This window comes from Apium graveolens, chromosome 8 (assembly GCF_009905375.1).
Source record: "Apium graveolens cultivar Ventura chromosome 8, ASM990537v1, whole genome shotgun sequence".
Taxonomy (NCBI): Eukaryota; Viridiplantae; Streptophyta; class Magnoliopsida; order Apiales; family Apiaceae; genus Apium; species Apium graveolens.
Genome location: NC_133654.1, coordinates 16,757,321 through 16,770,383, shown reverse-complemented (window position 1 = coordinate 16,770,383; position 13,063 = coordinate 16,757,321). Strand labels below are relative to the sequence as shown.

Genomic DNA, 13,063 nt, shown 5'->3' with positions numbered 1-13,063 from the left:
TCTTCAACACTCAAATTTTCCACATCAAAATTCTCATACTTCATATATTTATCAGTGCTATAACTTTTTTCAGGAACATGCACAAAACTCCCACTATGATACACACACACAATATATACAACCTGGGCATAAAACATGTAAAATTAAACATAAAATACACAGACAAAAATCTAACATTAACTATAACCTAAAATCTGGGCATCAAACACAATTATAAACCCCTAAAGTATAACCTAGTTACACAAACGCATATTAGTTGAGTTTTAGGGTGAGTCTTACATTTTGGTAGCCAAGAATCTTCAGCTTTCTCTTTTAATCGCCAAGAATCGCAGTAAATTGCCAAGAATCGCAGTTGTTTTGTGAGAGGAATTTGTGTTTAATTTAGAGAATTTTATGTATATATAAATCGGTTTTATTTATCAATGGGTGTGGGTCGGGTAAAAAATTACACGGGTGGGGAGAGGTTACGTGGCTGCAAACGTGTGGGTTATGTGGCATGACTTAACGGTACTCCGTTAAAAGTCAATGCCACTTAACGGTCGTGTAAAAAAATTCACAGTTCAGGTCTCCAATTAAAAATAAATAGAGGTTAAGTTAGCCATTTGCAAGTTTTTTCACTTTGGGTACCAACCTACAAGGTGGTCTCCACTTCAGATACCAATTAGCCATTTAACCCCTATGTTTTATGGTAATTTACACTTCAAACACCAAGTCATATTTACGTTTCACACTCTCTTGATCACTTTCCGTCAATTGTCACCGTTAAAAATTAGACGGTGAAGCTGGAATATAATATTCATAGGGTATATAAAGAAGTCTATATCATCAATCTCTTTTGGATTTGAATCTTTATTGTACGATAAAAGATCTTGATTGTTCTGTAGGTTGGACTGAGAAATTGAAGGAAAGCAAGTTTTTTTAACCAAAATTGATAGTGGTCGGATTCCGGCGAGCTATTTTTGGTGACCGGGGTTTTTCCAATGTTACCCCCGGAGCAACTAACGGTGATTGTTAATTTGGACATAAAAATCCAAGGTGTAAAACGAAGCGACAATCAAATTATATGGCACAACTTGCAAAGAAATATATTATAGACCCGAATCAAAAAAATGCCAAGAAAAAGGATTACAAGCTAATTACTCAATATAACATCCCAATATTGTATGGAAATTATCATTTCGAGGGTCGGCCCCGGAAATAAACTATTAACAGTAAAGCGGAAATGAAGCACCAGAATGAATGATAACGACACTTATTTAGCTATTCTAGATGCAACATGCTTGCTACTTTTTGAGGCCTGTAATTAAATAGAATTGTTGCTAATCACGGAAATTTGCAGCTATCAAACTTTCATTAATAGACCGATAGCAATGGAGAGTATCATCACATATTTCATTAATAATAAACCAATAACAGTTAAACATCAATCTTTGATACCTGCAAACGCTTCACGCCCACCAGACTTGGTCACCTGTCTCCTTAGAAATCAAGGATACAATGGTACGCTTACTATAGAATAGATCCCGTTAAAGTAAGGTCGTGACCAATAGTGTTGCAGACTATGTTAATATAAGGGCTTTTGGTCTTCTAATTTTGCGATGTGGGAAAGCTCATAAGCTTCTATGTAACATTCTTTGAGATATACTTCAGAAAGATAAGCATGCAAATTGGCTGAGTGATCATCTGGCAAATCAAGTTAAATAATCTGTTAACAGGCTTTGGCAAATATCGTGCTTGTAGGTACTATAATATGATGTTTTTGGTGCCCAGATAAACTTGAAAGTCATTTAACAAATTTTTTTGAGATATTGTCGTAGAAGGATTGAGCTTGAAATTCGAATAAAGATTTCATATTGTATAGAGCAACCAGTCCAAGATCCTGCCAAAACACTCCAAATAGAGAATCCCATGTTAGACCCAAATCCAAGGAAGTCATCAAAAAATAACATGGAGTAATTCAATTGTACGCAATGGCAGAACCAGGATTTCATAATTGATGGGGCATCACTTACATTGACGTCATGTTTTGAAAACGGCGTAATATTACTTTACTATCAATTTTACAAAAAATTTCCTTCTCGTTATATACTACCAAACTATCATTCATCCACTCATCTCCCATTCGATTTCTTAAATCCGTCTTCACTATATTCATTACCGAAAAAACTCTTTCAACTGATGTTGTGGCCGTGGGTAGAAGCAATGCTAATTCAATTAAACGGTACACTAAAGGAAAAGTGTTTGCTTTTCTAGTTACAATCAACTTCTTTGCAAGACTCCCTAAATCTTCGATATTGAAAAAATCTCCATCTTATTTGAAGTCATACATATATACTATAAACAAGATACTATGCATGTTTGGAGGGACAATGGACCCCAACCCCCTTTCCTTCCGCCTCTGATTGTACGGTTTTTATATTGTCGAGTAATATTATATTTCAAATAATATTTTTTGATTATATGATATATGTAATTTACATTTAAAGTACAATCAATTTAACTGGAAAAAAAGTCAAGACAATTAATTTAGGACTTGACGTAATTAAAATACCATATTTATATATTTAAGGTGCATACGACTATATATATCAAAAGTTAATGGGCAACCCAGAAAAGAATTTAAGTGCTTTCCCTCGGGTCATTAAATTGTACTGGCTAGCATATATGTAGCCATGCAATTCAGCTCTATGTATTTTATGTTCACCTGCCGCCTAATCTCTTTTTATTACAACTTCCTTAATCCACATTCTTTTCTGTCTCCTCTCTCTTTTAAAACAAGCTCAGATTTTTGCTGACTAAATAAATCTTCCCTTATTTTTCCCAATACATTACTCGAATCTTGGCACTTAGCATTCCATTTTTCAGTTCTTGATTCATTGTAGTCTGTACTTATATACGATGGCTTTGTCCTTAGCCAAGAAGAATGTGATTGTACCAGTACTTTTTCTATGTTTCTTATGTTCTCCACTTCATTGTTTTGGTGATGATTTGATTTATCAGCCTGACTGTTTAAAAATCCCGACGACGGAGTTTTTGAGCTCGGTGAAGATGACCATTGATGTTGTTCAACAAGTCACCTCCATTGTTGCAGGATTTAGCCGTGGTTTTCTTGATTTTAGGCTATCTAATGCCATTTCTGATTGCCTTGATCTGCTTGAGCTCTCCACCGACGAATTAGTCTCCACTCTCCTACTTACTCAAAATCCCCACAACAGTAAGTTGTTTTTACTACTCTCGATTATAATTAACATATGAACATGAGTTGCATTTTAAGCCCTTCTTAACACTTAAGTCTGTCGTAAAGTTGTAATTTAATATTTTGTGGGAACTATTAAGCAATTCTTAACACTTAAGTCTATCGTAAAGTTGTAGCTTAATATTCGGTCAAAACTATCAAGTACTTATTTACACTTAACTCTATCGTAAATATATATCTTAATATAATTTGTGCCGTTAACTTAATTATATGGTATTAGACTGATGAGTCGTTAAAATTTGTATTTCCAAGTAAAATGTATAGGTATACATTATTCCGAAAAATTCTATATTCTTGGTCTGCTTGAATTCCTTGTGGGTCATCATAAATCTATAATTAATTTAACTTCTTGAACATACATAAAAGAGATAAGGCTATAATTTATATGCAAAAGCCATTAAAATTGTTGGGCAACACTGTGACAGATCATTTACGAGCTGGGTGGGGTGCGTATTGAAGTACAATCTCACATGTTTTCTGTTTCTAATTAATGGATTGACTGTAATGCCACAGCTTTTTCTTGCTTTTCGCAAGTAAGATTTATATAACGCTGAAAGAGCCTTGAATATTTTGTAATAATGCTTTCGAACTAATCCATATTTTATAATTGGCATGCATGTTATTGCATAAACTAATTCACCTAATCTTTCACTAATCCACTTTTTTAATACTAATTGTTTACGCGTTTTGGCTGACAGGTAAAGAGAACAGCACGGGTAATCTGAGTGCGGATTTGAAAACATGGTTAAGCGCTGCATTAAGCAATCAAGATACTTGTGTTGAAGGTTTTGATGGCACAAAAGGCTTTGTCAAAAGTTTAGTTGCTTCTGGTCTTGAAGAAATAAGCTCATTAGTCCGCGTCATTCTTGGCAATGTACATCCACCTCGTGTTCGAAAGAGTGGGCCCCGCCATAGTCGCGGTCACAGGCCGGGGTGGATGCATAAGAGGAAGTTGATTGGTGGGAGAAGGTTTCCGGAATGGGTGAAGTCTGGTGACAGGGAAAAGTTATTACTAGTTAATGGAGTGGTGGCTGATTTGGTGGTGGATGCAAATGGATACGGGAATTTTACTACATTGAGTGATGCGATCAAGGCGGTGCCAGATTATTCGACGAATAGAACTGTGATTTATGTGAAGAAAGGAGTGTACAAAGAGTATGTGGAAATTAGTAAGAAGAAATGGAATGTGATGTTAGTTGGAGATGGCATGGATGTTACTGTTATTTCTGGTAATCACAGCTTCATTGGCGGTTGGACCACTTACAGATCTGCAACATTTGGTAACTCATCCCTCACTCGTTTTCCAGTGTTACTTACATATTTATAATGCATTACTCTAGTTTCATAGATGTATCAGGAAGTGAGGTTAGGATTCATATACTTATGTCTTCACTGATACTCGAACTTTCAACCTCTTGTTAGCGGAAGATAAGGAGAGTAGCTTGGCTAAGATGATCATGTAAACTCTACCCATTTTTGTTTTAAAAATGAATGAATCATATGGTATACAAACTACAGTAACATTATCTGGAAAAGTAATCATAAGTTTCATAAAATTGAATTTGACAATATTAGGCCCAGGTTTAGTAATATTTGCAGCTTACTAATCTGAACTGTCGGTGAAAAAGAATAGTCAGAACAGATTTTAGTGAATTTGCTCTGTTTAGGAGACAGTACTGATGTCACATTGTGATATTTATATCCGGTGCAATAGCAAAGTATACAACAAAAAGGAGCTGTCAGCTGTCATTCTCTTTTACTAAAATCTTAGTCCCTCCGTCCCACCAGGATGTTTACATCTCTGGTGGGCATGGAGACCAATATATATATATATATATATAAGTAGGTAAAGTAATGAAAAGTGATGAAAAGTGGTTAAAATAGTGGACCTATTAATATTTAATAATAGATTTGAGAGAGTGGAGGAAGTTAGTGGGTGTAATAGTGTTTTATATTATTAAAAATTTACTATTTTTGGAATGTAAAGAAATGGATGGGACGGCTCAAAATAGTAACCGTAAAGAAATGAATGGGACAGAGGGAGTATGAGGTTTCTCTATTATCCAGGAATTAAATGTAACCGCTTCTTTACACGGCCGGTACTGTGATTTCAGGGATCTTATCAGAAATTAGTTTATGAATCCCTAATATAAATATGCATGTAAATTTATATATATTTATTTAAATAAATTGGAATTTTTGGGACTCTTGGCCTGGGCGTAAGCCTTCCTCGCTATATTATAGTCAGGGATTCTGCTAAGTAACGAGTCCGAATCCTAATTTAGGCCAAGAAAATATTAATTTTTACTTCAACATTAGGGTCAACTTTTGAATAAATTGGAATATGGGTGGTCAAAAATCACGCACTACTTTAGAGCATCTCCAATACGGGTTGTCACTTCCTAAATTAGCAAAAAGTCATAAAAATATATTACTAAACCCACTTTAACACTGAACTAAATATAAAATTAATATAGAGGGATCACATGGACAACCTTTAAAATTGCTTAACTATTGAAGCAAAATTTTAATAAATATTGTCAAAAGTGACATGGATGTGACAGAAAATTAAAAAATAATATATTTAATGATTTGTTATGATTTGGCAACTTTGTTAGCAACGTTTGTTGGAGATGCCCTTATAAGAACATTAGAGTTACAATGAGTAAAGTGTGCCTGATTTTCAAACTTGTGCTCCACACTCACCCATGAAATGTTCTAATCTTGTGAAAAATCTTTGTCAATATTAGATAGCTGAACTCTTTTCATTGTCAAATTACTCATTAGTCAGTACATTCACTAGTGGACCAAACCATGTGGACATTTCCAACCATGGCATATGGTTCATTAATGTTATATAGAAACGTATCATGATCTGCCCATCTGAGTCCATGGTCTTTTGCCTTGTGAATCTGATCCGATCCCATCAGAGCCGACAAGTTAGCATATTGTTATATTCGTTAGTTATCGTAAATCACTAAGGACGATTTTATGTATGGTCTACAGGAGTGAAAGGTCGAGGATTCATAGCTAGGGACATGACATTTGAGAACACAGCAGGACCAGAAAATCATCAAGCAGTCGCATTCAGATCCGACTCTGATTTATCTGTTCTCTATCGATGTGCAATGAGGGGTTACCAGGACACGTTATACGCTCATTCACAACGCCAGTTTTACCGTGAGTGCCACATTACAGGCACGGTAGATTTTATCTTTGGTGATGCAGCTGCAGTATTTCAAAACTGCCAAATTTTGGCACGGAAGGGGTTACCGAACCAAAAGAACACAATTACAGCTCAAGGCCGCAAAGAGGCTGCAGAAACTACAGGTTTTACAATTCAATTCTCAAACATATCCGTTGAGCCGAATGTAGTATTTAATTCAACTGGAAATAGAACCGGAAATTTTACATTAACGTACCTTGGAAGACCATGGAAATTGTATTCAAGAACAGTTATAATGCAGTCATATATTAGCAAAGCCATAAAGCCTGAAGGATGGTTGGAATGGAACACAACGTTCGCGTTAGATACACTCTATTATGCAGAGTACATGAATTATGGCCCGGGGGCTGGCTTAAGCAGCCGAGTGAAGTGGCCAGGGTATCGGGTCTTAAATACTACGTCCGAGGCTAACCCTTTCACTGTGGCTCAATTTCTTTTGGGTAATTCTTGGTTGCCATCAACTGGTGTAAAATACACTGCTGGATTGGTGGTCTGAGCGCTTGAAAATTGTGTTTTCACTGCTTAATTTTCTCAATTTTACACTTTTCTTTTATTTTCTGTGTTTTTTTTGTTCATAATCATTAGAGGTCTTGGGAGGCAATTGTACTCTACATATCAAGTTTCAGTTAGCATTTCAAAAAAGAAAATAAAGATATATACTTGTATTCTAAGATCAAGTATGGTAGAAGTTTCTTTTTCTTCTTACTTGAATTGTTAACTTCTCAGCTGCCCTTTTGTGGCACTGAGAGTTGTGGATTCTGATTCATTCAAAGAAATTGTATGTTATTATTACAGTTCAAGCTTCCGATCTCTGCACCCCAAGTACTCAATCTCTTGACTTCATCTAAATGATATTAGTACAAAGTGATCCAAATAGATAATTGACATCATTTAAGAAGATCAAGTGCAAGAAAAATTAATATACAGCACAAAAAATAGCAATGCAGCTGTGGTGTTTCAAGGATGTAACATCGTGTCAAAAATGCCATTGCCTGGACAATTCACTGTCATTACAGTCCAGTCGCGAGATTCCTCAGACGAGGAAACTGGAATTGCAATTAAAATTATTCGATTTTGGCCACAGAAGACTTGTACACAAACTCTAGCCGGGTCAAGAGCTATTTAGGAAGGCCATGGAAAGTGTACTCGCGTTCCGTCTATATAGAGTCTTACATCGATGATTTTATCATACCAGAAGGGTGGACAAAATGGACTGATGGTAATCGCCTCGACACGTAATACGGTGAGTACAAAAATTATGGACCAGGTTCTGCAACTGATAAAAGAGATACTTGGCCAGAATAGTATAGTGAGTTTAAGGGAACAATTGCGTAAATGCATTAGTTTAAATATCGGTATCATGTTGGTGAGGTCATTCTCGGCTAACTAGCAAAGAATTGAAAGGTTTCCCATGCAGGCGGGCATATTTACAATTACAGAATGATTACAGATTTACAAAATCGCCACCACTTCCGTATAAGAACAGATCTGTACACACACTAAACAAACCAGTGAACCACAGTTAGAAAAGGATAAATTGAGTTTTAAATGAAAAGAGTTGAGTGCAGGGTTTTTAGATGAATAAAATTTTGGTGGGTGAGCGGCTTAAGGGGACATGCAAAATCATGGTCACTAAAGTTTTGACTTGCTAAAGAAAGAAAAACCCTGAAGTTTCTCCAATCCATTCCCTATGCTAAATGCATAGTTTGAAATATGTTTAATCTCCATTAACTAAAAGATTCTAAAAGATAAAACCAAAGAAAGATTCATAGGAAGAAGATTAACAACAAATTTGAGGATATATATTAGCAGTAATAATTATATTGCCCTCTGTCTTGGCTTAGAACCAAGGCAGAGAAGCCCTTGTCTAGGTACTTGTAGTTTATGAAGCTAGACATATACGTCGCTACCATGGCATTTCAAGACTTTGATCTTTTAAACGAACGACGTGAAATTGAGAAAAAAAGAAGGCAAAAAAGGATAATGATATGCGCCATAGTTTTATGTATTTTGGTTATAGGTGCTGCGGTTGCACTTCTTGTTTTTCAAAAAAAAGATGATGTTGATTCTGTTGATTCTAAGCCAGGCGAGAAGAGTTCAAACGAAAAATCCAAAAAGAGTAAAGATAACAAGCCAGCCCACAAGAAACACCAAGACAAAGATAATGCAGATGTTTCTAAATCATCAAAGATGGTGAAAACTATGTGTGCTTCTACAGATTTTAAGGCAACCTGTGAGAGCAACTTAGGAAAGTTCGTTAAGGCAAACCCCTCGGTAACACAGCAGCCAAAAGATCTAATCAAGGCTGCATTTTCTGTTGTGTCAGATGAGCTTGAAAAAACCATGAATGATTCGTCGAAATTTAAATTAGACACCCCCAAAAAGAAAGAAGCATTTGAGGTCTGTAAAAAAGTTATAGGTGATGCTTTACAAGAATTGAATAGCTCTACTAACACGGTTGGTGAAAAAGATATAGGAGCACTTGATTCCAAGAAAGGTAATTTGAACAATTGGTTAAGTGCTGTCATGTCTTATCAACAAACCTGCATTGATGCTATCCCGGAAGGGGAAGCCAAGGAAGAGATAAAAAAGGCCTTGCAAACTTCAACAGAGCTTACTAGCAATTCTCTTGCCATTGTCTCCCAAATGTCTACCATTCTTTCCTCTTTTCCAAAACCAAAACGCCTTCTTCTGTCAGAGTCTAGGCAACGCACATTGCTAGAAGAGAAGTTTCCTGTATGGATGCACATTGCTGATAGGAAATTGCTCAAGATTGACCCTCCCAAACAGAAGCCCGATGTTACGGTTGCAAAAGATGGCAGTGGAGATTTTAAAACCATCAATGATGCATTAGCTAAGTTGCCACAAAACCATCAAGGGAGGTACAAGTTTCAATCCTCCATGTTAATATTTCTTAGTATTTGCATAAGAAGTGAATATTTAAAAAAAAAAAAAATCTGTATTGTTCTTTGTTATTCTTACATTATATTATTTTGCCATATATCGTGTCTATCCAGGTATGTTATTTTGATCAAGGAGGGAGTATACGAAGAGAATGTTTTATTAACTAAAAAGATGGTAAATATCACAATGCTTGGAGATGGATCCCAAAAGACTATAATAACTGGAAGCAAGAATAATGTTGATGGAGTTCCAACCTTTAAAACTGCAACTTTTGGTAGGTTACACTAAAACATTAACGTAAGCAATGTAGCATCATTTTACAAAAAGATTTATATTCAACATACTCTAGAGACATAACCAGAAGACACTTTTCCTGATGTGCAGCGGCTGAGGGAGATGGGTTCATGGCTCAAAATATCGGGTTCAGAAATACTGCTGGACCAGAAAAGCATCAAGCGGTAGCCCTCAGAGTCCAATCAGACCGCTCAATATTCCTGAACTGTCGTATGGAGGGCTACCAGGACACATTATATGTCCAAGCCCATCGACAATTCTATCGTGGATGTTACATTACAGGCACAGTGGATTTCATCTTTGGAGATGCAGCTGCCATCCTGCAGAACTGTTTGATCTATGTCAGAAAACCTATGGACGGACAAAAGAACACTGTGACTGCACAGGGAAGGTCTGACAAACGTGAAACTACTGGACTTGTGCTACATAATTGTAAAATATTGGCAGATGACCAAATGTCACCCGTCAAGGAAAAGTTTAAGAGTTACCTTGGCAGGCCCTGGAAAGAATTTTCAAGAACGATTGTTATGGAAACAGAGATCGACGATATCATTGATCCTCAAGGATGGTTGCCTTGGGAAGGAAATTTTGCACTAAGCACATTGTTTTATGCAGAATACAACAACAAAGGACCCGGGTCTGATGTCAAGGACAGAGTGAAGTGGCCTGGTTTTAAGGTGATTAAGAAAGATGAGGCTGTTAAATATACAGTAGGTCCATTTCTACAAGGCGATAGCTGGTTAAAGGGTGACGTTGGAGCTCCTGTACATTTCGACTTGTTCAACTAAATGAAATCATAATTTTAGTTATGTCTGATTAATTGATCAGCGTAAATATATTTTTGGCACTTAGAAGAAAGGAGTGCAATGTATGCAAGAAAAAAGAAACTAGGAGTGTAATTTAGCAAAAAACAAAAAAAAAATACTAGGAGTGTACTTTTGTCACCTGACGCATGGACCTTGCCTTCATTTTTGTAATTAGCAGATGATAACAGTTTCTGTTCTCGATTCAGATTATGCAAGACTGTGCATTATTCTGTATAAACATCAACAAGATTGAACACTGTCCCCAAGTTTTAACATTACAATGTTACGTTCCTGTCTAAAAAGAATTCCATTAAGATAATTGTTCTCACATCATTAACGTATATGTCTGGGGATCTGGCGCATAAATGATTCAACTCGAGAATAACACTTTCGTGCAGTTAGGGGGTTCTAAATCGAGCTTGGTAAAGTTTCTAGTTGAATAATTCGGTAAGCAGCCTGTTGGCATTGATACATTACAATCATAAGATAGGTCCACAATTGCCGGCTTTAATATTATCTTACTAAGATATATCTTATATCATTAAACAAATTTACATCAGCTAACTTGGTTTGAACCTGACAGACAAGTGGAGAAATCCTCAGGTTCAAGTATTAATTTTATGGATTATAGATTATATGCATTTGCCTTACTGTTATCTTATTGGTTAAATAAGTTGTGCCTAGAATAACATAGATGTTAGAATTAGCTTTAAGAGTACGACCTTTTTACTTAACCGAACGCAGACCTTACCTCTGTTCTTAACAGTAAAGAGATTGTGTCCGTAAAGACCAGGCTACTTTGACAATGCAATAACAACAAAAACGGACATAAGAACTAAAAGCTTGGACCCTTTTATGATTGCCAAATCACCAAATGTTGTGTACACATGCACAATCTCTTACTAGTTGTATTTGAGATGGATCCTTGTGAATGCGGTTCATCCATGCTTTTGCTCGAACTATCTCAACATTTTTTTAACAAAACCTGATTTACTATAACATATTCAGATATAATTTGAAGAAATTTGCTTCTTCTTTTTTATTCTTTGATCTCTGTTAGCGATTCAGTTCAGTAATGTGTTTTACACTAATATAAATGAGGTTAAAATTCAGAAAACAAAGATATCTGTGATGGAACTGGTCTCAACAGTAATATATACAACCCCAAGGACAGGCCAAGAAGATCAAGACTTGGTTTTTGTCCATACAAAAGTGAGACACTGGCTAAAAAACAAAACAGACTTGGCAGTATTGTAATTACTCTTGTTGTTAGTGTTACTAACAAAAATTGCTGGCTTATTGGTAGCATAAAACAAATTCAGCTATCAGAGTCAGACTTGGTCAGTGAAAAAGAAATTTATTGGATAAAATAGTAGGCTTTTTTTTTTGAGTTATCACATCTATATAAACTGGTTGAAATCATTTGTACATACCTGAACTTAAGCCAAAACCAAGAAAGAAACTAAATCATGAGTTCCATAGACTTGTTCAAAAGAGAGTTAGAAGAGCATGCATTTCGCAAGAAGGCAAGAAAGCGTCTAATCATCATAGCCGTCTCTATTGTCCTGTTGGTGATTATCATTATAGCTGCAACGGTTGGAGGTCTAAAGCGGAATGATAACTCTAACAAAAGTCCCCCATCAACTTCCACAGAGGATTCTATTAGAGCTGTATGTGAGGTGACCTTATATCCAGACTCTTGTTCTTCCAGCATTTCTTCGCTCAAGAGCTCCACGAATTCTACTTCAAACAATCCAGAAGACTTTTTTGTTCTGTCCCTCCAAGCCGCAATTAATGCACTTGAAAAGTTCTCTTCTTTTACTCATATGCTAGTTGACTCCAATTCTAATTATGATTCCTTATCGAAGAGTGCATTACGTAACTGTGAAAGCATTATCTGGGATTCTATCGGTTACATCAACATGTCAGTGGTAAGATTTGAAGAGACCGAGAACAAGTTGTCTCCGAGTACAAGCACTATAAACGACATCAGGACGTGGCTCAGTGCAGCCATGACCTATCAGGAAACTTGCATAGATGGGCTGCAGGAGTTTTCTCGGGGTAATTTAGAACTAACTGAAGAAGTTAAAACTGCAATGAGAAATTCCACTGAGTTTACTAGTAATAGTTTAGCAATTGTTACAAAAATACTCAGCAAACTCAGATTTCCTATGAACAGAAAGTTGCTGTACTCAGAAGCAGATGGTACTCCAAGCTGGTTTAATCAGGCTAGAAACCGCAGACTCCTTCAAGATTTACCAAAAAAATTACCAAAGGCTAATGTAACAGTAGCTAAGGATGGCTCAGGCAACTTCACGACCATTGGCGAAGCAGTGAAAAGCATTCCTGAAAGGAGTCGTTACAGATTTGTTATCTACATTAAAGAAGGAGTCTACACGGAGAATGTCACCATTGGCAAGCGTTTATGGAATGTAACCATGTACGGTGATGGAATGAAGAAAACTATCATCTCCAAGAACTTGAACGTTGTGGATAAAACACCTACGTTCACTTCAGGAACCTTGAGTAAGTAGAATCTCAAACCATCAATTCTTCCATGCTGTATGTAGTTATAAT

At 36.2% G+C, this 13,063-nt stretch overlaps 3 protein-coding genes across 3 annotated transcripts; all 3 read left to right on the top strand.

The window, feature by feature from the left end:
• Positions 1–2,643: 2,643 nt before the first annotated feature.
• On the top strand, positions 2,644–7,287 carry LOC141676491 (pectinesterase/pectinesterase inhibitor PPE8B-like). Its single transcript, XM_074482142.1, has 3 exons — positions 2,644–3,214; positions 3,955–4,536; positions 6,263–7,287. Exons 1-3 carry the CDS (start codon positions 2,899–2,901, stop codon positions 6,976–6,978), a joined length of 1,614 nt encoding a protein of 537 aa, XP_074338243.1. The 5' UTR covers positions 2,644–2,898; the 3' UTR covers positions 6,979–7,287.
• Positions 7,288–8,247: 960 nt separating this feature from the next.
• On the top strand, positions 8,248–10,742 carry LOC141678461 (putative pectinesterase/pectinesterase inhibitor 45). The gene is made up of 3 exons (XM_074484789.1): positions 8,248–9,364; positions 9,500–9,660; positions 9,771–10,742. The coding sequence occupies exons 1-3, from the start codon at positions 8,367–8,369 to the stop codon at positions 10,466–10,468; spliced, it is 1,857 nt and encodes a 618-aa protein (XP_074340890.1). The 5' UTR covers positions 8,248–8,366; the 3' UTR covers positions 10,469–10,742.
• Positions 10,743–11,935: 1,193 nt separating this feature from the next.
• On the top strand, positions 11,936–12,836 carry LOC141679336 (pectinesterase 3-like). The gene is made up of 2 exons (XM_074485837.1): positions 11,936–12,704; positions 12,794–12,836. The coding sequence occupies exons 1-2, from the start codon at positions 11,956–11,958 to the stop codon at positions 12,834–12,836; spliced, it is 792 nt and encodes a 263-aa protein (XP_074341938.1). The 5' UTR covers positions 11,936–11,955.
• The last annotated feature ends 227 nt before the right edge of the window (positions 12,837–13,063 follow it).

Bases quoted from the DNA above. Each gene is read 5' to 3' on its own strand.
- LOC141678461 (XM_074484789.1), top strand. From the start codon at position 8,367: ATGAAGCTAGACATATACGTCGCTACCATGGCATTTCAAGACTTTGAT. The intron at 9,365-9,499 runs GTACAAGTTTCA...GTGTCTATCCAG, and splicing joins CCACAAAACCATCAAGGGAG to GTATGTTATTTTGATCAAGG. The intron at 9,661-9,770 runs GTAGGTTACACT...CCTGATGTGCAG, and splicing joins CTTTAAAACTGCAACTTTTG to CGGCTGAGGGAGATGGGTTC.
- LOC141676491 (XM_074482142.1), top strand. From the start codon at position 2,899: ATGGCTTTGTCCTTAGCCAAGAAGAATGTGATTGTACCAGTACTTTTT. The intron at 3,215-3,954 runs GTAAGTTGTTTT...TTTGGCTGACAG, and splicing joins TACTCAAAATCCCCACAACA to GTAAAGAGAACAGCACGGGT. The intron at 4,537-6,262 runs GTAACTCATCCC...TATGGTCTACAG, and splicing joins TTACAGATCTGCAACATTTG to GAGTGAAAGGTCGAGGATTC.
- LOC141679336 (XM_074485837.1), top strand. From the start codon at position 11,956: ATGAGTTCCATAGACTTGTTCAAAAGAGAGTTAGAAGAGCATGCATTT. The intron at 12,705-12,793 runs GTTTAATCAGGC...AGGATGGCTCAG, and splicing joins GCAGATGGTACTCCAAGCTG to GCAACTTCACGACCATTGGC.